Source organism: Chanodichthys erythropterus, chromosome 15 (assembly GCF_024489055.1).
Source record: "Chanodichthys erythropterus isolate Z2021 chromosome 15, ASM2448905v1, whole genome shotgun sequence".
Taxonomy (NCBI): domain Eukaryota; kingdom Metazoa; phylum Chordata; class Actinopteri; order Cypriniformes; family Xenocyprididae; genus Chanodichthys; species Chanodichthys erythropterus.
The window spans coordinates 29,886,578-29,912,943 of record NC_090235.1 but is presented as its reverse complement, the minus strand read 5'-3'; the positions used below and the strand labels follow the sequence as shown (position 1 = coordinate 29,912,943).

The window sequence follows — 26,366 nt, the reverse complement described above, 5'->3', positions numbered from 1 at the left end:
TAAGACACTTCTCTGCTTGTACATTGCTCCCTTGAACTTAAAAATGGCAACAACTGTGTGTGGGAATGTAAGTTGGGGCAGACAAACTCAGATGCATACCAATATACATACATGTGTGTATATCAAGGTTCCAATAATAAGCCATAGATGCTAGTACAGCAGTAACAACTTCAGGTACCTTGGTATAGCTAGAAGTATAATACAATCTCTGAGTATTTCAAGGAATACACATTTCTATTCATTTTTATTCAAATATTGGTACATATAATGTGACCACATCAATGGATTAAGTTTAAGAGGGATGATAAACAGCACTGAAAGCCTATGAGAGAAAGGCTTCCAACGAATAGACAGACCAAGCTGCATCTGAGGACGAAACCATGCTTGGTAAAATGTCTGCAAGAAAAGTAAAATAAACCCATTTTAGTTATTTTCCTTAGTAGATAGGAAAAAAAAAAACAAAAAATATATATATATATATATATTGATTTAACTTTTTTTCCACTGCACTTCATTTGGATTAACATATACACACACTTGAATGTATATAATGAAAATATCCTAGATAAAATAAACATCCTACTAGTGTCAGAAAAAGTGGGCAATTTGGACTCATGTTCGCCTTTCACAAAGTGTTCTAGCCTCAAAAAAGCACATTACATGTAGAGATCAGATATAAATTCACACACACACTTTTTAAATGCCCTACTCACACATACATTTCATTCAAAAGCCCTACATATTATTTCAAAGCTATTCATTAGACCAAGGCATTCCCAGAAAACAAACAAACCCCAACTTACACCATTAGGATACAGATGCTGGTCAAAACGAGGAGGGAACAATGCTTTGATCCGTTTCTATTTAGACGTCAAGCATTTGTGGTTTCTTGTTAACCTGGGCTCAGGCTCCCTGGATGGGCAGGTTTTGTTTGACGTCAGGCATATTGCACATTGAACCAATGTCTTTTTCTTTTCTTTTTTTTGTAACACTACTCAAAAAAAGGGCCACAGACTCCTTGGCATTGACTTGTGTCTCAATGAGATGACTGGTAAATTGAAGATCAGTCTGAGGATGTGAGCAAAACATTTGCTCATGTTTGATACATGTTTTGGGGGACTTTGGGAATACACACGAGGAAGAGCTTGTGTATGTTTCTTTTCATTAAAAAAAAAGAAAAGAAAAAAGAGGGCATTTACAATGCAGAGGGTGGTCAAAGTGTGACCTCTACACTGGTAAGTGAATATAACAATAGCACAATACTTTTCATGTTCAATAACCTGGAACTGCAGTATGACATCTAGTCAAATAAGATGCCCAATATACAGCTAATAATTTGGAGAAAGAAAGACAAAAACAAACTATCTATAATCTAAAGGAGAGTTTTGGAGTTTACTGGCTTAACATAAGTGCAAGACAAAAGAAAATCTGTAACGTATGTTCAACAAAAAATTTCTAAATTAATGAGGATCTGACACTAAGGCTAAGAGTCATTTGATTTGCTCACAACAGAAACGGCCTTAAAACATGTGATCCATGAAGAGGAACTTTTGAAGGACCTTCATTTAAGATCACTGTCCAACAATATAAACATGTATATGTGCACTAACAGACTACAATTCCATGCCGAGGCCAAAACCGCTAATGAAACTATTTGAAAACCCAAAGCAATGAGCAGAGAAGACCTATGACTTTAACAAAGAAAAAAACACACTGTAGTTCTGAAAAAAGTGGGCATGTCAGTGATATTCTTAAAAACAAAAAAAAATTAAAAAAAAGTGAGCTGTGGTGTAATACTTAGTGGGGCAAGCATAGTAGTATGCAAGATTGAACCAAAAATGAAGGGGGTTTCTATTTAAAAATACATTTTAATGACCTGCTTTGCAGAAGAAAAAGATATATCCTCACCTTTAAAGAGAGGTTGAAATGGAAAATTAACAGAGAAATTCAAAACACAAAAAGGGGAAAAAGAAATCTATGATACATTTGTTCTCATTAAAAGAGCAACTTCCAAAATCCAACATGTGATGTGAATACACAAGTACATAATATCAACCTTAGCCTTTCATATATACTTCAAGCCACAGTTCTTACATAAATATATGAAATGTGCCCAGCATACATAAACCAAGCACATGTTTGTCAGGTTGATGTAATATTGTGCTTGTATATGCAAATATAAATGGGTCATATGGTTGAATGCATTTTCAGTCAGGAAATACTTAAAATGGGGTGTAGTATGTAAAATTTCGAGAGTAGTTTAGGATATGTGGGAGTGTGAAAGGACACAGAGTGTGAATTTCCAATTAAGGGACAAAAAGCTATAAACCAAAAATATCTAGAATGTGTACATGGTCTTGGTAACTAATCTTTTACAATAATAAACTGTTAACATGTTAAGGGGAAGAGGTTTTACATAAAAGAGTGGCCAAAGATAGAGGGATGCATTTTAAACATCCCCCCCCCCAAAAAAAGCATCACTTCCTGTTCTTAGGAGAGGGCCAATTGCCACGCCTCTCACCACGATTGCCCCCGCCAGCACCAGCTCCACCCACTGCCCCGCCAGCACCGGGCGGACCCCTGGGGCCTCTTCCTCCACCACCACCACCACCGGTGTTCACCCTTCTGTTTTGCCTCTCCATTCCAGGGCGCTGACTGGAGAAGCTTCTCTTGCTAGTGGCCAATTCTTTAGCCGTCATCTCTCTCTCACCACCACCGCCGCTGCCGCCGCCACCACCTCCACCACCTCTTCCTGATGGATGGTGATGGTGGTGATGATGATGATGTGAAGAATAGGATTTACCACCTCCTCCACCCTCTCTTTCTCGAAACTCTGTGAAATCACTGCTTTCTGAGGCAGTTTCCCATTCCTCATTGGCCTGGTCAGAGTTCTGGTTAGAGACATCAGGAGATTTGGCACCCCCAGCTGGGTTATGGTTGTGATGGTGCTGAGGGTGTGGCTGGGAGTTGCCCTGGTAGTGATGGTGGTGGTGACTATTGAAATTTTGGTTTCCACCCCCAAGGTTGCTGCTATTATTATTATTGTTAGAAGTTGCGGATACAGTGTGGTTTGCATTTGCAACAGCTGGGGCCGAGGCACTGGGAGTGCTGTTGGTTTCTTGCAGGGAATTCTGCAATGGTGAAGCAGTGTGCTGCTGTTGTCCAGCTACTACTTCAATTCCACTGCTTCCATTAATACGGGCTGCATTCTCTCGCTCTTGCTTAAGTCTGCGGAACCTAGGAGGTTTGTCCTGCTGATGCTGGGATCGTCCATGGCGCCTACGACGAGGAGGCCGCTCAAATCCCCTGTTAGGGAAACTTCGTGCATCGGGGGTAGACAGAGGAAGAGTCTGGGTAGGAGCGCCAGTGGAATTTAAAGGAACATTACTTGAGGGCAGAGGGGCTCCAACACTTCCATTCTCAGTGGACCCCTGTTGGATAGCTGTGGGCACAGAGGGAATAGGTGTGGAGGAATTTGTACTTTGACTCTGAGACTGATTCAGGTCTGCAGCTTTCTTCTTGTCACCATTCATTCCACGGCCTGAATCTTTAGGAGGAGATGGCTGTGAGGATGTCTGTTGCTTTCGCACAGTAGCAGATTTTGCAGACCAGCCATGAGAAGCAGAGCCAGGTCCAGATCTATGTCCACCAGACACTCCAGCAGTACCTCCACTTCTATGGAGACCCCCTCCAGCACCACCTCCACCCCTGCCACGTCTTGATGGCACTCCCCTTGGAGTGAACACTCTTGTCTGGGAGTTCCTGATCGGAGCTGAAGGGCCTGTTGTAGGGTTCTCTCCTCCAGTGCCAGTCTTGGTGTTCAGCTTGCGGTCTTCCTTGTCAGAGTGAGCAAGGTCACTACCAGCACTCTCGCTGCCTGTTTCAGATCCCCGTTGTCGTCTCCTCTTTGGCACCTCTTCATATTCAGACCCTTCACTTCGAGTCTCACTTCGATTCCTAGCACGTCCCGGATTTGGCTGAGAGCCCCCATGTCCATGCCTACCACTGCCAGATGAGGCCTCCCGCTTGTAGTCTTGATTAGAAGGTGCATGGTGGTAGCCACTGTTGGCAGCTGACCTATAGTCCTTGCTGCTTCTGCCACCTGCTTTCCCACGGCTACCACCACCTGCACTGCCAGTGTAAGTGCCCCTATAGCCTCGGCCTCGGCCGAAGAACTCTCCTCGGCCACGGTTGGATCGACTACCTCTGGATGAGGATGCATGGTAAGTTGTGCTTCCTCTTTCAGAAGAAAGCTCTCTTTCCCTCCTGGACTGAGGAGCTGAATAGCCAGAATTCTGAATGGAGCTTTCTCCATTTTTGGATCCTTTACCTGTACCCCCAGTGTTACCTCGCTCCTTTCCACCAGTTCTGGGTTTATTCGATGAGACTGCATCATCTTTCCCACTGGGTGCTGAGGACGCTTGAGCCCCAGAGGCTGGCTCTTGTTTGGTTGTGGTCTGGCTAGCATCTTGTTCTTTATCTTTACCAGAGCCTCCAGTTGTCTTTTCTCCTCCTCCTTCACCACCCTCTCTTTTCATCTCTTTAAGCACTGGTCTCTTAATAGGACCTGCTCGCTTGACTGTGATGCCATCTGATTGAGTAAAGCATTTGTTCTCAGACCCCTGATTAGCAGATTCTTCAGTATTTCCAATCATTCCAGAGCCTGCCTTTCTGTTATGGGTTGAGCCCCCACTCATGCTACTGCTACCAGGCCTCGGGCCCCAGTGCGTCTCAGTTTTGTGCTCCCGACTGCGAGGGTTGGCTTTAGGGTGATGCTGCTGCACAGAATGCTGTGGGGGCTGATTATGCGCATTTCCCATCTTCTCTTGTTTCCTTCCTGAAGCATGAGTGGATCCAGTATCATGCTCATGCTGTGGTGTGACTTGATTATGTAGGGACTGTTTTCCACTGCCATCTTCTCTAGCTGATGAAGATGATGATGATGATGATGAACAGGAAGAGGAGAGGGACGGCTGATGGAGATGAGGTGAAGGGTCACTCTTTTTTGGCTCCCCCCCTTTTTCTCGCTCCCTGCCATTCTCTTGCTTATGAGGATGAAGAGTGAAATGAGGAGGGTGAGTGGGAGGACCATGGTGTTGGAGATGCGAATTGGCCTCCAAGGCAGAGTGATCAGAACGACCATTACGGTCATAATGGGGATGAGGAGTCCCCCAGATTTGGCTCTGTTGACTACTCTCCTGATGTCCAAAACCATGCAGTGTCCCTCCACTGCTGGCCCTTTGCTGCAGGTGGGGGCCCATTCTGGAACCATTGTCAGGGTAGCTACTGTAACCTCCGCGCCCACCAATAAAGGGCTGATGATGGGCATGGTGGCTAGCACCCTGGCCCCCAACTTGAATCCCCAGAGGTGGTGGTGTTTGGTTAGATGAGCCAGATGGAGAGCTGGGAGCCACACCAGGCGGCTGAATGGGAGCCGTACCTCCCTCTCGCATACGCACTGGAGGAGTGTCACTTCTAGAAACATTTAGAAAAGGAAAAGATGTCATGCTTATAAAAAAAAAAAGTCTTACAATATAATCTAAAGGAACAGTTCAAACATATTTAACATTAAAATTAATGAATAAAGAATTTCAACTCAAGATGGTTTAATTCAATTACTTAATATTTTTTAATATAAAAAAATGTCTGAAATAGCTTTTTGTTACCTTTGACCTTTGCCAGCCTCCTCTTCCTCTACAGTTTTCTGCCTTAAGGGGGAGGTTAGACCTCGACCCTCAGTAGCCCCTGGAAAAACATCTGGTCCCCAAGCCAGTTTGGGATCCATGGGAGGTGTGCCACGATGAGGATGAGGGGGTCCACCATGCTGCTGTCTATCAAACGGATCTGACCCAGAGCCACCTGAATCAGAACGTTCTCGACTTATCAACCCTGAAACACAAAAGCCCTCATCATCTCTGGACAACAAAACATCTGTCTAATATTAAGTTTATCTGTGTTTTTTACTAACCAGAAGGATGCATGCTGGGAGGGTAGTAGTCCATGGGTGGGGGACGTCCCTGCATTATTCGGGGGTCCATGTAGGGCATTATCATCCAGCGGGGATCAAAGTTCATAGGCAGAGGTGGAGGGCGTCCCATTGAGCCAGAGGGGTAAAGGGTTGGCTGTTTAAGCCCAGACTGTGGTGTGGTACCTGGAGAGGGGCCCTGCTGATTCTGAGGCTGGGATTGGAGCTGATTTTGGGCAACCTGGTTATGTTGCTGCTGCTGCTGTTGCTGCCACTGATGCTGCTGCTGCTGTTTGAGAAGTTGCTCCTGCCCACAAACAATACAAGCCACTTTTTTACTAAATGGTTTTTAATTTTTTTTAAAGAAATTCAAATTTTAGTGTGTTAAAGTTACTTTATCTATTTAATACATCAACTGAAACACTAACTGTGAAAGTAATTTCCAAACATTATATAATGGATAGGACTTTTCCATACTTGGAGACAAAACATACAGGACAAAACAAACCTGTTGTTGCCTCTGAAAACGAGGAGGAAGCGATTTTTGATACTTGGAAAACCCCTGCCCAGGTGGACCACTTCCCTGCCGTCCTGTTCCACCAACACTTTCAACCAACTTCACGGAGTCATCTCCACCTCTAGTGCCGCGGATGTGCGGCACGCCCACCACAGGTTCCTCCTTGGCATCTCCAGGCACTGGGACATCCAAGGATTGTGGATGCTGGATAGCTTGAGGCTGCAGAGCCTGCTGGGACTCTGAATGAAAAGGAAATCATAAACACATACTGAAACGATTGCTCATCTTCTACTACAAACATTCATGAAGAAAAGACCACCACATGTCAGAAAGATGAGGAAATGTACTAACCAGTGTTGGAGTCATGGCTGCTGTTGCTGCCAGCCCTCTGTCTGTTATTAATATTCAACCCTAATGTTGCACTGCTCCCATGAGCGGGTGATAGAGGTGGTTCTTCAATGTCCACACAGGGTGACGGTGGCTGACTGATATTAGGAGATGAGGCAGACGCGGACAAGGAAGGACTAGGGCTGTTGGCTGGAGCATCACTGGGGCTGCTGGGTTTCATAGTCTGTTGCTGCTGTTGTTTTTCATCAAGTCTTTTGAGCTTCTCTGCACAGGCAGCACGGCGCTCCTCCTGCATCCTCCGTTCCTCCTCTTCACGTCGACGACGAGCACGCTCTACTGCAGCGGAGATCTCTGTTGACGACTGCTTCCTTCGTTGCCGCCATGTCTCATCCTCATCCTCACCCTGTTGCTGGGGGTGCAGGGTGCCGGAGGGAGGAGGGGTTGGCCCACGAGGCATCGCCCCCGCCTGCTGCGGTGCCTGGGCACCACTGGGCTTCTGGGGGGCCAGGATGGGGCCGGAGATTGGCGACTGGTTCAATGGCCGGTCCTGTTGATAGAAGGCGGGTTAGTAATTATAGTAACACCGATGTAACCACCATCGTCATTAACACCAACATGGTTTTGTTAGTGCTTGATGTCGCTTCCATCCTATTTCTTGGACTCTTTCCCCATGTACCTGGCGGTAGTAGGAGTTGGGCCCTTGTCCAAGAAGTGGACCTGGTGGGGGGGAGGGCTGCTCCCTTGGGCCACCTAGTCCAGGCCTACGCCCCTGCATAGGGGTACATGTATCAATCAGCGAGTCATCCAGGAAACACTACAAGCTTGTTCCTGTCCTCACAGTGACTGCACATTATTTGGCAAAGGCCAGTGGTACCACTGAAGGCTTGCACCTGGATGGGGAAATTAGGGTTTTATACCTGATAAGGTCCTGCATTTGCTTGGCTGCTCCAGCTGCTTCCACTCTCCTCGGCCCAGCCTGGCTTGCTGGAGGGGGATGCGGAGCCATCTTCAGCACTGGAAGGAGGGGTGCGGCGCGAATCCCCTCCACTGTCTGATGCCCGGGAACGTGAAACAGGTGCAGGTCCATCTTGGGATCTCTGCTGCTCCCTTGACTCTCTATTACAGCAGAATATAAAGTATGCAAAAAGGACTTTAGTGACAAAAGATCTAAACTACTCAACTGATAAGAAAACATTTCGGAAACGTTTACCGGGTTCCATTTTTGTTTTCAGTCCGTTCTTCTTCTCCATCATCCTCTCCTTCATCATCACTGAACTTCAACTTTGCGGAGTAGTCAATTTCCTCCTGTGCTCCTGAGAACAAAGCAAATGATCAAGAAAAAGTTAATACAGAGTAGTTATATGTTGTACCTCTAAATTAATACTAAAAAAACAAATATATTACAGTTTAACTGAGTTTTTTTGTTCCAAAATACTCTGCAACTGTCATTTATTAAACAATAAAAAACACTGTTTCTTTGTATGGAAAGTTATCAGTTTCATAAAGTTACCCAATTATGCAGTATATAACATTAAATCAAAATAATTTTCTTTGTTACATTCAATCTCATACGGTTTTAGCTGTTATGGCCTACTACACTTTAAAGGGGACCTTTTTTGAAAAATTCACTTTTGCATGGTGTTTGGACATAAATGTGTGTTGGCAGTGTGTGTACACAACCACCTGTTGACAGACGATTTAACATAGAACCGCGTTTTAGGTGTTCTGTAGCTGGATGGATTAATCCACATAGCTTTCTTCATTTCGACGACATGGCGACAAACACACTCTACAAACGCAACTCTTGTGTATTCCTGTGGGTGGAGGTTAGTCAAAAAACTGTTTTAGTGACGTCATTAAAGGAGGAAGTAGAGGGATGTAGTCCAAACTGGCCGTTCGATGAAGGGACTTCTGTTAAATAAAATATCTCGCTTGGCATTGAACTTTGAGCTTTAAAATTTTACAGATTTTATTTATACTCTAACAACAACATTACACACTAACTAAAGTTTGAAACATGCGATCACGAAGAACGGGACCTTTAAAACTCATTGAGCGATTACATGAGACATGGTACGCAGTGCTTCCCACACATAGACCTTACTTGGGCGGGGCGCCCATGTATAATAACGTCCGCCCAAGTATATTTGGAGACACATTTTTGCTTGTATTATTTTTATCCTCTTATATCCGTGCAAGATAATGAAACCAACCCAAATCGATAAACTAGTCGTTCCGTACCTGCTCGTTATGTGTGCGTCAGAACGGTTTACTCCCGCTAACATTCCCACGGGCACTGCATTTTTCAAAGTCACAAGGCAGCGCTGTTGCGCATTCTACAGGCTCACACAACAGTGCTTCAGACTGCTTCAAAGTTATTTTCAATCAATGAAAAGCACAGATTTATGCCAAGCGATTGCTAATGAACTCAAGTTGATTAATTATTACAAAGTCTACTTCATGGCCTTTATATAAAATGTTTTAGACGATTGTAAGAATCTGAAGGATCAGCCTGCAATAGTACAGACATTTCAAAATAAGAGTACCTGTGTATTTCGGGCTTGTTTATAATTAAAAGTCACACGGCAAGTTTTTTCTTTTTCTTTTGGGCATTATTGGTGTTTTGGTTACACAATAAATTGTATTTAATTTGATTGTCATTTAATTCATAGTAAATTATTATAGTCTCCCCCACAGGAAGAAAAGACTAAGAAAATTATTTGACACATATTATAAATTTTTTACATTTTACTAGTAAAATCTGTGTCCCATTCACTGAGAGAGACCCTATATGACAACATGGAGAACATAGGAAAAGGTGAACCATTTAAATGCTGTAATTTTGCATAATTTACAGTGCATAATAATGCATAATATTAGTATTTAATTAAATGTAATATGCTATGTAATTAAAATTAATTTCAATAAATAAAAATAATGTTAAAAATCACACATTATATGTCAATGTAGTAGGCCATTTTTGTGCCGTGGGTAATAAGAGGATTTTTCTCCCGGCTACCACCGCAAGTATATTTCAAACCTGTGGGAAGCACTGGTACGGATTTTTTTAAGTTGTACTGTATCTTTCAACATACCTTCAGAGGTTCATTCATGTTTATTTCAAGTTGTAACAATAAAGTGGAAGAGATGATCGGTTTGTGCGCTCTGCTTGAACTGATGGCGCTGTCACGCGCCACAGAATGCCAGGGAAGATCACGACAGAAACTAATGTCTATGATCTCACTCCAGTTTAAGTAGCCTATTTTCGATTCTTGTGAGGTTTATTGTGATGCTTGCCTTGATTCAACTTCTCGCGTCGATTGCGCAGATATCAACAGTGCAAAGGGGTTGTTGGTTGCCAGGTTGTGAGATGTGTCCATTGTGTGAGTAGAATGTGTTTCATATAAGATCTGGCAACTGGACAACCTTGGAATAATATAATTATTTGATTATTCTTATAACGATGTTTGGGCCATACAAATTATGGGAGTTTCCTGGGAGAAATAGCAAAACGGGAGGGGGGCGGGAGATGGTGGGAGTGAAATACGGGAGCAAAACGGCAAAAACGGGAGTGTTGACAGGTAGGGTATGAGGTCAGTTCATGTGCTCTCTGCGTGAACTGAAGCGCTACAAAGATCGCGACAGCTTGAGAGACGTCCATGGTCTCACTCCAGTGTATGGGAAAATATTCACTTCTCGTGTTTGATGAATAACAGGTGAGCCAAGGGATAGCACAAAATTACATAAATCTCTAAAATTATTACGTAATAGTCTAATGTGTCTGTGTAAAGTGAATGAGTGTAACCTAAGCACAGCACAAATCAAATAGCCATGCTCAGAAATCAGAGCTTTGACAAAATTAGTCTAATACATCAATAAAATACTGCATCATAAAAATTTTCTACTATTTGATATGTATTTAAATGTTTAAACCTTTGCTAGATTATAGACATGAAACACAAATGGGTGAAAACTATGAAATGAGCAGCGCGTTTGTAAATCAAATAGCCGCGTTTCTCTTGCGTCTCTCAGAAATCAGCCTTTGTCAAAAGTAGGCTGCTATCAACTAAAACACTACATCATACACACTTTCTACTATTCAATGTCTGTTTAAATGTCAAAAACATTGTACGATATGATAAATCAATGATTGCAAACTGTATGAATGAAATGAAGCACAATAGGAAGTCAAGACAAATGTAGGACTATATTTTTTTCCGCAGCCAAATGCCGCACGCCGGAGATCCGGCACGGTGCCGGAAAACTTTAAGCCCTGTATACCTGTTCTATCTCCAATAGGGCAGTCAAAAAAAAATTTGAATTTCGAATATTCGTCGAATTAAAAAAAAAAAAAAAAAAAGGCACATTTGAATGTAAAACCCGTGCATTCAAATTTTTGCAGTGTCAAGAGGAGCGCAAGCCATGATGACGTAACTGACGTGGCTTGATTATGTTATCCAGCATAGCACGGTGCAGGGTGCATTAATGTGATAAATATAACGGAGGAGTCAAAAAGTGAGCGCGCTGATGTTGACGCAAGAAAAAAGGACTGCGCTGTCTGCTATGGCCAACCAGTTTGACAGCATATGCAGTTAGACCCCAAGCAGTGCTGAAGAAGGCATCAGGCCTTTGGAGCAGATGGATATGTATGAAAGAGAAGCTACGCTACCCGCTGACGAAAACCCTCTCAGTTGGTGGCAAAAACATGCGGTATGTTTGTTTCCACATATTGCGCAGCTGGGAAAGACATATTTGACCATACCTGCCACATCGGTCAGGGGTGCGTTTCCCAAAGCGAACTATGGTCACAAGTTCCATCGTTACCAAGAGAGTTCAATGGGACTTACGGCCATAGTTGACTAACGATGCTTTCGGGAAACACACCCCCAGAGCTGAGCGCGTGTTTTCATCAGCTGGAAACATTGTCCAAGAAAAGAAAAAAAAAAACACCTTCAGGTGTTTTGACGAGCAATATGTGTAGTGAGCGGATTGTTTCTGAATGGCAGGTCGCCATTTTGTGTTCATGTAGTACAAACATTACGCTGTCTGTTGAAGCATGTTTTCTCAGGTTAGTGTCGTGATGTACTTACAGTTTTTATGCACTTTTTGTTACCTTGCATGCACATTAATGACATCTTTTATTTAAAAACAGTTGTTTGAAAAAAAAAAGTGAATGTCATTTCATTTCAATAAAAGATGCAATGCTTGATTTGGTGTATTTTGCTTATTGCGCTCGCTTGCGCTCTCTTGTGGGCATAGACAATAAAGCACTTTTTTCATATTTTTTTTGCCTTTAGAATTCGAATATAATTCAAATTTTGCAAATATTTCAGAAAGAATTTCGAATTTAGCTTTTCAGCCATTTTGACAGCCCTAATCTCCATGCAGCATATATTAGCAGTTTCTGACATTATTTTGCGTCCTGACTGACTCGTGTCACTGGAGAATGAGCTCTTGAAACTCCGCCCTCTTAGGCCGAGCACAGCAGCTCATTTGCATTTAAAGGGACCACACTAAAATGGCTGTAGTTTGCTCAACCACTATAAGTGGCAACTTTAACATGCTATAAAAAATTATCTTAAGAGGTATTTCGAGCTAAAACTTCACATACACACTCTGGGGACACCAGAGACTTATTTTACATCTTGTAAAATGGGGCATAATAGGTCTCAGAAGGTAATGTCTCAGAAGAACTGAAAGCTTTCCACTTACCAGCCCAGCCCTCATCTCCATCATGGTCCAGCTCATCCAGCTCCTTCAGGTCATCCTGTTTGAGGATGGATGGGCGTTTTACCACTTCACCCCGGGGGCCTCCAGGTGGCCGCCCATCTGGCCCTACTCCACCCTGGGAACGAGAAAACCTGGCAAGAAGTCAGAAAAAGGTAAAGGATGTCAACTAAATGACTGTGGAAGTGAATATTAGTAGTATTTCTACTCAGTTGAGTGCAAATGGTCTTACCTAGGGGCCTCATTTGGGGGTGGGTACCTGTAAGGTCCCTGTGGACCATAGGGGGGTGGAAAGGGCAAGTATGGTGGATACATCTAGATAAAGATGCAGCCAGAACAAAAAGGCTATGAATGCATTGAACAAATCAATAAATTAAAATTTTAGACACTTTGACATTCTCCAGAGAGATTAGCCAAGATGAAAATGTTAAAACTTACGAAGGGAGGCATGATCCCTCTGTAAGCCTGGAACTGCGGGCCAATAGGTGGCTGGGGGAGGGGAAGTGCGGGGTTGCTGGTTGAGGGAGCTCTAGGCGGCCCATGAGAGGATGCATTCTGCTGTGGGATTGGAGGGGCCCCAGCAGCACCCTCCATCACCATGTTTCCCCCAGCACCGCCCTCCGCAACTGCCTCCCCAGCCAGGGTGGGTGCCAATGCCCGGCCCCCACCATCCCGCCAACTCGTAACGTCTAGGACAAAAAGCAATAAATTGTTTACTGAGAGCTCACTGAATGTGTGAACCAACACGAATCAGAAGCATCAGAAGATAACAGACATAATATGAATACCACATGCTCAAAGAAATCAAATCACCACAACAGTTACTGAAAGGAGAAAGGGGCACTCAAGCTTACTCTGGGGGCGGAGGCTTGGTCCTGGCCCATACCACTGATCTGCAGTGGCCTGTTCTTTGCCAGCTCTGTCCTGGTCTCCAGCCGCCTGCAGGGTGGGAAATTCCTCGCGAGAGAATGGCGACGGTTGGTTTGATCCCTTTCCACCTGTGAAGAGAGCAAAGGGAATTGAATATCCTTAATGTACAAAGAATGTCTTTCAATACAAAAACCACTTCTAATGTTTCAAATATAACAAAGTTTAAGAGTAAGGCTGTGATGGTATGGGTTTTTTTCTTACCACGGTGATGAAGCAACAAATCCCCCATTTAAATTATATAAATGCATATTTGCTAAATGCTGAAGGTAAATGAGAAATTATTATAGTGTTACTAAAAATATAAAAGCTAACACTATAATATTTTAAGGTCAAAACTGTTGACCATACAGAGACCAACTGAGACCATAACTAATGAAGACGGAGAATGGAAGCGCTGTGCGTTCAGGCACAGCCATTCTCAGCATCATCAAAATAAAAGTCCCACTTCCAACACATCAGCCAAACAGAAAAACGTATCGTCCGGTGCCGATATTTTAAAAAATGCCAAACATCACGACTAGAGTAAATGACAGAAGTCAATATTATGTTTTTAGTTATTAGCTATAATTAGTGTAATTCAACCAATGTTCGATTTAAATTTTGACACCATCCTAATTTAAATTTCCTCATTGTTAACCTCATAGTTCATATACTGCTGATTTAAAAAAAAAAAAAAACAATTTCAAACAAGATAATTAAAGTAATATTTTAAGTTTCAATATAAGCAACTATTAAGCTCCTAATTTTTAGTAGTTTCAAACACTGTACTCTATGTACTCCATGTTATCTACATGCATGTTCCTGGCACTGCATCTTACCATCTCCTTGTACTCCATGTGTAACACTGGCCGGTGCCCAGGACCTTGGTCCTACGGCTAGAGCTTGAGTCGGGGCCTAAGAGACATTCAAAAAAGTGTCAAGTACCAAACAAACACAAAAAAAGTGCCAAAAAGTATATTGATTTAAAGATGTGGTATGTCTTGTCATACAACAACAACTACAGCTGTAAGGTACAGACTTGATTAACTCAAACTTTAGATGTTGAATAATATGGATAATATTCAAGATTATTAATGTTTGTGTGAAGGCACCTCTTGAGCTGGAGGTGTTCTCGGCACGCTCGGCACAGACATCTGTGAGGCCACAGGCTGCTGCGACTCCGGCTGCGCTGTTGACAATACATCGGTACTACAGGAAAGAACATAACCAAAACAAAAGGCATTAGATGGCAAGCATGGGCATGTACCCAATTAGATTGTATTTACAGACAGCAGAGGGTGGAAGGTCTCTGCGGATAATTGTTTTAAACAGTCCAAATCAAAACCAGACGTGATTTGATTTATCTCGACAAAAAACTGATTTAACAATCTGGGTGGTCCATAGTAAAAAAAAACAATGTACCATTTGAGAACACTGTCAGTAAACTGTAGCATTGTTGGGCACTTTTTCAAAGTGCAGACTGTTATATTGATGACAGTGGTGTTGGTAGGGGTTTTAATGTTATTTTGAATTACACAAACAATATCATGAGGCAATGTAGCTCCTTCAGAAAGGTGAAAATCCCTCACCTCTTTGGGTCTGCTTGTTCCTGCTTGCTTGCCCATCCTGTGCCGTCTTTGGGAACGAGCGAGACGTTGGGGTCGTTACCTTTGTTCTCCGCCTTCAAACTAGGCAAGTTGGCAGGGGGGGGCATGCGCCGTGCAGAGGCAACTTTACCAAGAGACTGTAAGCCATGACGAGGGGCAACTGAAATAAAAGTTGAAAAGGAGGAGGTAAATAAACAAGTGCAGAAACCCAATACCATCTTGAGGGACATAGTCTGACTGAGCGGGAGAGACTGCTGCATGTGTGAGAACAAACTCCTTCATCCATTATGGCTTAGCAATGCTTGGCTGGCCAGTGAAAGGAGCAAAACTATCTTATACGGATTTGTTTCAAGTGGTTGACTCAAAATTGACTTGGTCAAAAAATCCAACTTTAACACTCTCATCACAGACTTGGCCCATGCAAAATAGGTTGAACAATGCACAGAGCAGTTGTTGGTGGTTTCAGACGATGAAAAACACATCTGTCCCAACTCTCAATCCCCTATTTGTTTCCTGGAGCAAAGCAGTCTGAACCACTGGGAGAACTTTATTTGTGAAAACAGGGACAGCTGCTTAGAGTTGGTAGTTCAGCTAATGAATAAAACATAAGCAGGGAAAACGATGATCACAAGAAGAACTCTGTATTAGGTCAAACCTCAACAGCTCAGCAAGCTGCCCTGAACAATGCTTACACAACTGGAAACTGTTTAAATAATGCTAGGATGATCCAGAGTGGGATTTAATAAATTTGGAAATCAATGACCATGAGGCTGCTTTGTTTCAGAAAGGCCAGGAAGATTATAGGGGCTTTCGCATCGAATAGTTCTAGGAACTTAGTTCTAAGAACTAGCCACTAGGATAGTTCCCAGAGAACTAATTTCTCCCCCGGGCCATGTTCCTGGTGCATTTGCACTGGAAATAGGAACTGCGAAGCGGCCGACAGAGGTGTCTTTAAAGGATTAGTTCACTTTCAAATAAAATTTTCCTGATAATTTACTCACCCCCATGTCATCCAAGATGTCCATGTGCTTCTTTCTTCAGTCAAAAATAAATTAAGGTTTTTGATGCAAAACATTTACATTTTTTTTCGAAAATGCCAGATCGTTTCGCTAGGTAAGACCCTTATTCCTCGTCTGGTATTGTTTAAAGCCCTTTGAAGCTGCACTGAAACTGTAATTTTGACCTTCAACCATTTGGAGGCCATTGAAGTCCACTATAAAGAGAATAATCCTGGAATGTTTTCATCAAAAACCTTAATTTCTTTTCAGCTGAAGAAAGACAGACATGAACATCTTGGATGACATGGGGGTGAGTAAATTATCAGGAAAATTTTATTTGAAAGTGAACTAATCCTTTAAGCACAGCATTTACAAACGCTAAAAAACGGTGAATGGAGGATGCCCCGATTGTAGCTGTGTGTTGCGTGTCGTGGGTTTCATGATAACGGATAATGGAATTTAAATGCATAATCTATGCGACTGAAAGAGCAAAAAGTGGGTCTAAGAGACGAAATCTCTTACGACAACTTTCAGTATCGAGGCAGAGAAAAGAACATCCCTGCAGACAACAGGTAAATGCTGTCATCGCTGTTTTCCATGTTTGTGAGGTAAATATGTTTACACAGCTTTTTAAAAATGCCAGGTGATGGTGTTTGACATGCTTTTGACCAACCAACGTACACTTACGTCACAGATAGTTCCTATAGAGCTGGTTTAGACCCTACTCTGAAGTAGGAGCTAATTTAGTTCCCCCAAAAGGAGTTCCTAGAATTAAATCTTTCTTAGTTCCTGCGGTGCGAACACGGCAAAATCCAGGTACTTCAGCCAATAGTTCTAGGAACTATGAAAAAGTTCCTCCGGTGTGAAAGCCCCTTCTGTTCTAAGATTGCACACTGTAAATGACTGTATTGTCTGGATATGCAACAGCTGTATTGCACTGTTGTGGCAAAAACAGATGAGCTCCATCAGTCTTATCAGCACAGCAGCAGCCACCTCCTGCTTACACATGAATTGTCCAACAGTGGAAACATATGATGTGGAAAACGTGGACGGAATTGCAGAATCCAGTCATAAAAATGGCATTTACACAATAACACGGAATTTGGCAAAATTTGGATGATTAAGTCAAAAGTAGATATGAAGGCTTCATGTCCTGCATGTCTCTACAGTGGCATGAAAAAGTATGTGAACCCCTTGCAGAATCTGTGAAAATGAGAATTATTTTAATAAAATAAGAGGGATAATAAAAAATGCATGTTATTTTTTGTTTAGTACTGTCCTGAGTAAGATATTTTACATAAAAGATGTTTGCATTTAGTTCACAAGACAAAACAATAGCTGAATTTATTCAAATAACCCCATTCATATTTATGTGAACCATTGATTCTCAATACTGTGTGTGGTTACCTGATGATCTACGACTGTTTTTTTGTTTTGTGATGGTTCTTCATGAGTCTCTTGTTTGTCCTGAGCAGTTAAATTGAGCTCTGTTCTTCAGAAAAATCCTCCAGTTCCTGCAGATTCATCATTTTCAAGCATTTTTGCATATTTGAACCATTTCCAGCAGTGGCTGTATGATTTTGAGATCTGTGTTTTCATACTGAGGACAACTGAGGGACTCAAACACAACTATTAAAAAAAGGTTCAAACATTCACTGATGCTCCAGAAGGAAACATGATGCATTAAGAGTCGGGGTGTGAAAACTTTTGAACAGGATGAAGATGTCATAATTTTTCTTATTTTATTTAAATATTATTGTTTTTCATTTAGTACTGCCCTTCGGAAACCAACAGAAGATACTTGCATGTTTCCCGGCAGAAAAATTAAGTACAATTTACCTTGATATTTGAATTCAACAGTTTTCACCCCTCGGCTCTTAATGCGTCGTGTTTCCTTCTGGAGCATCAGTGAATGTTTGAACCTTCAATGGGGTTATTTTAAAAAATTCAGCTATTGTTTTGTCTTGTGAACTAAATGCAAACATCTTTTATGTAAAATATCTTACTCAGGACAGTACTAAACAAAAAATAACATGCATTTTTTATTATCCCTCTTATTTTATTAAAATAATTCTCATTTTCACAGATTCTGCAAGGGGTTTACATACTTTTTCATGCCACTGTATGTGAAGCAACAAAATTTCATCTACCAGACAAGTGTGACGCTCATGGTGTTTTCAGAATATGAGGACACTCCACGTGAACTTCATTTCCACAGCCATTTCAATTGATATAAAAAGAATCGTCCCATCATATATACACACAGAAACTCAAAGGTTTGTGCCGGTCCATTTTTATTTAATGTTGACCTCAGTTAAACCCCAGATCCTCCATATACAAACAGATGGAGATAAATTTGTTTAAACAACAAAATGTTTGTGACAACAAATCCTTAAAGCTTTTACTCAAGGCAAACTTACCAACTGGCTTCTGTGCTTCAAGGCTCTTTCCTTTGTAGGTATCAAACAGGTTGAGAGACGCATACTTGGTTTTGCCATCCTTCCCCTTTGCCGTTTGCCCAGAGCGCTCTGACATTGCGCTGTACGCTCATTGAGTATGGTGAGTCCTGAGACTGAAAGAGAAAGAGCGAAAGAGAGAGTGAAAAGGGAGAACATAATGCTGATGCGAAGGGTGTTCTCTTTCAAGCGTTACTGTGTTTTCAGAATCAAAATGAACGCTGAACTGAACAGCCAAGTGTAGGCATGACAGACATCACTGTAACGGGCTAGTATTAGAACCCCTTTAGACCAGACATTCTTAACTCTGGCCCTCAAGGTCTACTTTCCTACAGCACCAAACTTAATCAAACAACTGATACTGCATTATATCTAACAATATTATATTAAAAAAAACATTTATTAATTATATTCTCAACCATTTCAATGCATTTCACCCCCTCTTGTAATATGGCATTGTGGGCCAAATGAAAGGCCATAAGCCAACTTTGGTCTGCGAGCTGTATTATCAAAATCCTTTTCTTGTCATCCTTTTCTTGTATCCTTCCACATATCACACAAAAGTTTCCAGATTTACATGGGTAAGGATATCTGCCACTTTAAACACTCTTAAAGTCCCCCTGAAATCAAAATTGAAGTTATGTAAATATGTTAGCCTTACTGTTATTTAAAAGCTAGTGTGTACTCCAAAACAACGACAAAATTCACATTTAGAAGATATAAGGGTTTAGAACGTACAGTCTCTTACTTCCGCCAATATGGATCAATGATTTTGATGACATCACGCTGCACTTCAGCTTCTCATCAGATTTTCTCTCCAATCAAATGTTCTCTAGAATCTAAAGCATCCCGCCCCCTACACTATAAATAGACGCTAAAGCTGTGGCTGAAATCGGTCACTTGTTCACACATTTATTATTTTCTACATGGTGAATGGCACATAGTGGAATATATAGAGTACAAATGTGCTTTCCAGTGGGGCAAATGAAGTCTGGTTTCACGTTAATGTCACGTGAACCACCATAACGCGCAGTCTGCTCCGGTTGCACCTATCTGCGAGTCGGCGAAGACCACAAAACGTATCGGACCCATTTGAATTCTGCACAGAATGCTATATTTTAAAGGGATATTGAGGAGATTAGGAGGAGAAACGGTTAGAGATTAGGAGGAAACGTTGCGTCCGTTGGGTCGGATTTCTTTCACACCACAAGCGAACCGCTCCAGGGTTCGTTTGCACTCGGGCCGAGACCACCTCGTTCAGGCGATCTTGGAGCGATTGTTATGGTGCGTGTCCGAGCGCGACTGCTGTGTTCACATATGCCTAAACGAACCGAGCCAAGGAAGAAAATGCACCAGGTTCCAAAACAAACACTCAGATGTGAAAGCACCCTTAAATATTGGAAGGTCTCTGCTGATTCCCACTACTAAATATAACATTTACTGCATTGCCCCGTAAACAAATTGAGGAAAAATGCAGAATATACCTTCAATTAGCCTTCATTTGGCTATGATCTGTTCTGTGACAGATGAATTTAGCTCAACTTTAAACAGATTGAGTTAAAATCTGATACTGAATCAATGAATAACTTTGAAGCCGTGACATTTATTGTTAATTTGCTGCATTTTGTAGATCACTATACAGCCCCCGAGACAAGTCTACAGTTTGTTTACACAAGTCCCCCCAGGTCTCATTCTCAACTAATTCAAATCAACCAAGATATTGGGGTATCCCATATTATCAAATATCAACAAAACAGATCTTACAGCATATGACCCATGTTTATGCTAGACACGATGGACATTTGCAAGTTAATTAGACAAGCAACATGTAGACATTCTAACAGTAAACAAAACTTTCTCATCTAAATTCTGTTTCTTTCTCTACAGATAGACTTTCACTACATTTGACTTAAGTGAACTGCTTACCAAGCCTGATTTATCAATAAAAGCCATTAAAGGCCAAAACTTCAGAACATATTCAAAAGCTTGGAAAAGGCAGTTGTGACTGGTTACCATGGTGATACATTATAAATGTTGTTCCTCCGTTTCTGTCTTGCTAGAGATTTCATCCATAGCAACACCATGACTGTCTTACTGCTAGCCAGTAACATCCACTCAACTACTCTCATAAAATGAGAATCTAAAATGATTTTAAAATCATCAACTGCAGCTAAAACAGATTAATCTAAATCTAGATGTTTTTCTTCCCTATGTTATAATATTCATTATAAGAGTCTTGTGTCAAACACTGAACAATTTTTGTATTTCAAAACCACATAAATAACCTCAAGTATGATATAACCTGTCAAAAGTTTGGAAACATTAAAAAAAATATATGTTTTTGAAAGAAGTCTTATGTTCACCATGGTGACATTTATTTAATCAAAAACACTGATGCCATTCAAACATTTCTGGTAAGATTTTTTTTTTTTAATTCATATAATTAATCAAGAATGCATTAAATTGACCAAAAGTGACAGAACACATTTATAATGTTACAAAAGACTTCCATTTAATAAATACTTTAAATCAATTTAATAAAATGTAATAAATGCAAATAAATGCTGTTCACAGAATGAATTGCTGTTCATTCTATTCAAAGAATCCTGAAAAATCATCACAATTTCCAAAAAAAAAAAAAAAAGTTAAGCAGCACAACTGTCTTAAAAATAATAAAAAGAAATTTACCTGAAGTTACCTGAGCACCATATCAGTGTTTCAGAATGATTTCTGAAAGATCATGTGACACTGAAGACTAGAGTAACCGCTGCTGAAAATTCAGCTTTGCCATCACAGGAATATATTACATTTTAAAATCTATTCAATTAGAAAACAGCAATTCCGGCAGACGACCGTACACATACTGCGCAAGTTGACTTGTGCCACAAGAGTAACCCCTGACGTGATGTATGATGTAAGAGTATCGTAAGCTTAGACGCCTCTCGTGGTTTAAACAAATAGGGCTGTGCAACAAACTCAAGCTCCTCATATCGAAATCCTAAACATCTAATTCATGACCGGTGTTTTGTTTTGTCAACTAACCAGAGCTTCCCACACATAGACTTTACTTGGGCGGGCCCACGTATAATAACTGCCGCCCAAGTATATTCGGAGACACATTTTTGCTTTTATTATTTTTATCCTCTTATACTTTTATATCTGCGCAAGATAATGAAACCCACCGCAATCGATTAACTAGTCGTTTCGTACCTGCTCGTTATGTGTGCGTCAGAACTGTTTACTCCCGCTAACATTCAAACGGGCGCTTTCTACAAGATCGCGCAACAGAGCTTCAAAGTGATTCTCAATCAATGAAAAGCGCAGATTTATGCCAAGCGATTGCTAATGAACTCAAGTTGATGAATTATTACAATGTCTACTTTATGGCCTTTATATAAAATGTTTTAGACGATTGTAAGAATCTGAAGGATCAGCCTGCAATAGTACAGACATTTCAAAATAAGAGTACCTGTGCATTTCGGACTGGTTTATAATTAAAAGTCACACGCTAAGTTTTTTCTTTTTCTTTTGGGCATTATTGGTATTTTGGTTACACTATAAATTGTATTTAATTTGATATTTATTTCATAGTAAATTATTGTAGTCTCCCCCACAGAAAGAAAAAACTAAGAACATTATTTGACACATATATTATTCATTTTATAAATTTTACTAGTAAAATCTGTGTCCCATTCACTGAGAGAGACTATATGACAACAAGGAGAACATAGGAAAATGTGAACCATTTAAATGCTGTAATTTGGAATAATTTACAATGTATAATAATGCATAATATTAGTATGTAATTAAATTTAATATGTTATTTAATTAAAACTGTTTTATTTCAATAAATAAAAATACTGTTAAAAATCACACATTGTTTGTTTGTCACATGTAGTAGACCATTTTTGTGCCGTGGGTAATAGGAGGATTTTTCGCCCGGCTACCACCGCAAGTATATTTCAAACCTGTGGGAAGCACTGCTAACAGACACCAGGATAGAGAATATCAGATAATTTGGAAACAGCAATAAACTCCGGCAAGATAAACTCTTTTTATGCAAATCCTCAGACATTTGTCTACAGGTCATGTATAATAATGAGAACACTGAATCATCTTGGAGAGTTTTACCATGCTGACTGCCATAACAGAATATGATGTGCTGTTTGAATGCTGAACGGCAAACGACTGACAGCCACAGCAGAGCAAGAGTAAACTTTATTTAATGTAGTGATGTAAATATTCATCTGTCCTTCACATCAAGCTATCGAATGGCTTCGGAAGACATGAAATATAGTGCACAAAAACTTCTTAAATGGTGCTTAATAATGTGTTTTTTTGCCTATTGTGGAGTTTAAAGCTACAATATGTACATTTTTCGCCGCTAAAGGTCGCCTATTCAAAACAAATGTATAGCTTGATGACACCGAGTTTGAGCATGGAATCTTGGGAAATGTCGTCTTCACCTCACAGCCAGTGGAAAAGAACCAGGATGGGACTCGAGCAGAAATCATGTTCATGGATGAGATTATTAACATTACTGTAGTATGAAGCAGCGCAGGGCCGAGTGATGTTGGCGCTGAATGAGGCCACTGGAGAGATTGCCAATGAGAGACGAACGCTACACACGCCTCACAAGCAGAACTTTTATTATGCGGCAGTCGCCGGTGCCGCTTCTAACGGTCAAGCATATGAGGTAACAACAGCACTGTTTATCATATTAGATATATATCATATTAAATAGTATTACTTAGCTACTTAAAAAATAGTGTTTTTCTCTGAGGCATGGTAAAAGCATGGTACCCTCGGAAAATCAAGAAAATCAGATTAAACAATAAGACTAAACGTGTTGAGCTATATAACAATAATTTGTTTTCTATCTATAAAATGTAACCAAACAGTTGTTCCCTTTTCTAATAAAACATGTAATAGATTAAAGCGTCTTTAGTGTTTCCATGGTTTCTATAAAATAAAACCGGAAACCGAGGGTAACGCGGATATAACGCCACTGACAGGCGACTCCCGTTCACGTCCCGTATCCTTGTTTAAAATCACGATTTTCAAAGAGTTGGAAACATTTGAGATATTTTAAGTACTCAACTGAACAAAATATATAACACCGGCCTAGCGGTTTTTGGATATTTTACTGCAAAAATCTTACATATTGTAGCTTTAACAGTAACATCCATCAGTATGCAAATTATCACATTTGGATCGAAGCCGATACAGATACTGACAAAACTAAAAAAAATTACACAATATATATATATATATATATATATATATATATATATATATATATATATATATATATATATATATTCATACACACACAATATAGGTCATCACCCACCCTGCTCTCTAAGATATGGGCATCGGCCATCAAAAATTCAATATTGGGTGACCACTGGTTTAAACTAGAGTGGGCTCTGGGCATCTCTAAATAACCTCACACAAGCATTTGTTAACACAGGGGTCTTGTTCTTGTGGTATCCAATGTTTTGCCATTGTTGCGGCTCTTCCATTTCTTTTTTGATTGTAAAGCAACAGTAGGGCCACCTTGAAGACAAACTTATTAGTGAAAAAATAAAAGCAATAAGTACACGCAGTTGGAAAAAATCAGACTGTGTGGTTACAGTACGTGCATACTATACTAATGATGAAATTTATGTCATGTGCACAGTACACATACCCTAGGGCAGAGATTTTCAAACTGGAGACCGAGGACCCCAGGGGGCCCGTGGAAAAGTTTGGAGAAAAGCAGTGTAAAAAAATATAAAAATAAAATTATTTTTAAATAAAATTAAGCCAATTAATTAAACAAATTTGATTAAAATGATAAATTGACTAAAATAAATAATTTTCCAATGTAAATAAAATAAAAAAACATTTTGATTTAAATAATACAACAGTACAGTACTACAAAGAATAGAAAAATGCAATGTAACAGACATTTATAATATTAATTTTTCCACAGTATAAATTGGGTCTTTATAAATATATAGAAACCTTTTAAAATTTTAGGATGGGGTCTCTCGCATGAGGATGAATATATTTGGGGTCTGCAAAATTTTTAAAGATTGAAAACCCCTTCTCTAAGGTATGCACATGTAAAACCGAATGATGCTTTGGACTGAAAGTTCTGGCCCATTTACAGGGTTTCTTCTACAGTGTGACTTTAAACATTATATACAATGATTAAAAGCCAACACACAATTCAATCATACAACGTACATTAACACCCCTTACAAAAATACCATAACCACAGGTTTCGCCAAAATAAATTGCTCGCATATTTGGAACTAGCCACCACTCTCGATATCATCGCCATAAATTATTCTTATAACGTTTGCATAAGCCCATATGTATTTTGTATGATTTTACGATAGTAACAACATGCCTGGTAATATGGTGATAATTTTTGCAAAGGACAACTAAAACAGCATCTTAAAGGATGTCCAAAAACAACCCTCACCAACATGAATTTAAAGAACACAATCCAGCACAGTCCTGGTTGTCTATTTAACACAATAACACCAGCACAGTGTACTTCACATCAGATGCAGATTAGGAATAGCGGCGATGGCCATTTGGCAAAGCCTGTAAAATAATCTCTACGCAACATGAAGCAACGCTGGCGAACAGGAGCTGCGTAGATTATTTTACAGGCTTTGCCAACTGGTCGTAAGGGCACATAATAGCTTTTCACAAAAACACTTCGGCTGTTCATCTAACTATACGAAAAGTCCATTATCGGATATAAAAAGCGGTGTCCGGTGCATTATAAACCCGGTGAATTGTCTGTTTTGACTGGATAACTAGCTGCTTGTAACCGCGGCCTCCATGTTTCGTGCTGGAAGGAGGGAGCAGACCTATATATTTAATAATACACAAAACTTCATGATTACAGATCACTCTAAACATGTGCATAAATCTAGGCATGGATTAGATAAATAGGAAAAAGCGACAAATGCAAAATAGGAAGATAAATTATCCATATTATTGATGCTGCGGGTTTAGCTAAAGGATTTGATGGCGAGAACAAAACAAAATGGCGGCGGTAAAGTGAGGCCAGAGCTACAAGCACATTAGCATCGGGATTTGTGACGATTTAACAACATAGGCTTCGTCTGGAAGCCGACTTCTGGGATTTTAAAGTGCGATTTAATACATGTTTAACCAAACAAGTTAACCGGATCCTTGTTTCTGAACCAAAACAATGCACTTGTCAGACATGCAGTCCCAGTCAATCCAAGTCTTATATATTTTCTTCAACCGATACGTACTACTCCAACTCAGCTTGAAAATAAAACTTACTAATACAGTCTCAATGAAAACCTCGCAGGCATATTATTTAAAAAACGATATATATGGTACAGCTTCACCAGGATGTGACACACAAGCTATGCTGATAGCATGCTAACGTTGCTAACCGACCGATGAAAAGCAGGACAGCTGGACCACAACACTACGATCTCAAACACCTCTAAAATAAAACCTATTTTATGCACTCCATTGGTCATTAGACACAGCTACTAACCTGGTCTTGTCCCGACTTGTCTCGAGGTTGTATCGTGGAGTTATTAGCAATAATCGTGCACTAGCTATCGTTAGCACAACCTCTTACAAAAGCTCAAAACAAGATTATGAGTTGAAGAGATCTGAGGGGGATTGCTGAGGACGGATGTGTGCAGTGAGGCTTACTTGTACTCCTTTTTCTTTTTTCCACAAAACAAATGAAAAAGGAAAAATTAAATAATATTGCGGGGGGTCGATCCGTCACTATTAGAGCCGTCAACGGCTTCTGAGGATGGTAGCGCAGAGAGGGGCGGATGCGCG

General features: G+C 40.6%; 1 protein-coding gene across 5 annotated transcripts; it reads right to left on the bottom strand.

Annotated features, from left to right (window-relative positions):
• Window positions 1–43: 43 nt before the first annotated feature.
• Window positions 44–26,366, bottom strand: prrc2a (proline-rich coiled-coil 2A). Of its 5 annotated transcripts, XR_010897273.1 has the most exons (18): window positions 26,068–26,355; window positions 18,492–18,643; window positions 15,056–15,233; window positions 14,579–14,675; window positions 14,306–14,381; window positions 13,412–13,555; window positions 12,996–13,246; window positions 12,790–12,872; window positions 12,543–12,691; window positions 8,041–8,143; window positions 7,748–7,946; window positions 7,507–7,599; window positions 6,834–7,377; window positions 6,474–6,721; window positions 5,969–6,272; window positions 5,667–5,889; window positions 804–5,475; window positions 44–396 (listed from the first exon to the last, which is right to left on the bottom strand). XR_010897273.1 is itself a non-coding variant. In XM_067411117.1 (17 exons), exons 2-17 carry the CDS (start codon window positions 18,604–18,606, stop codon window positions 2,478–2,480), a joined length of 5,805 nt encoding a protein of 1,934 aa, XP_067267218.1. In that variant the 5' UTR covers window positions 18,607–18,643; window positions 26,232–26,366; the 3' UTR covers window positions 44–2,477. The 5 variants fall into 5 exon arrangements, 4 of the variants coding, with proteins under 4 accessions (XP_067267218.1, XP_067267217.1, XP_067267219.1 ...); XM_067411117.1 differs by having other exon boundaries at window positions 44–5,475; window positions 26,232–26,366; XM_067411116.1 differs by having other exon boundaries at window positions 44–5,475.

What these genes read in the sequence shown, in the direction of transcription:
- prrc2a (XM_067411117.1), bottom strand. Translation starts at nt 18,606, where the DNA reads ATGTCAGAGCGCTCTGGGCAAACGGCAAAGGGGAAGGATGGCAAAACC. An exon ending in CCAACTCCTACTACCGCCAG is followed by an intron (nt 7,378 to 7,506) that starts GTACATGGGGAA and finishes TTCTATCAACAG; the next exon opens with GACCGGCCATTGAACCAGTC. An exon ending in GTTTTCAGAGGCAACAACAG is followed by an intron (nt 6,273 to 6,473) that starts GTTTGTTTTGTC and finishes GTTTGTGGGCAG; the next exon opens with GAGCAACTTCTCAAACAGCA.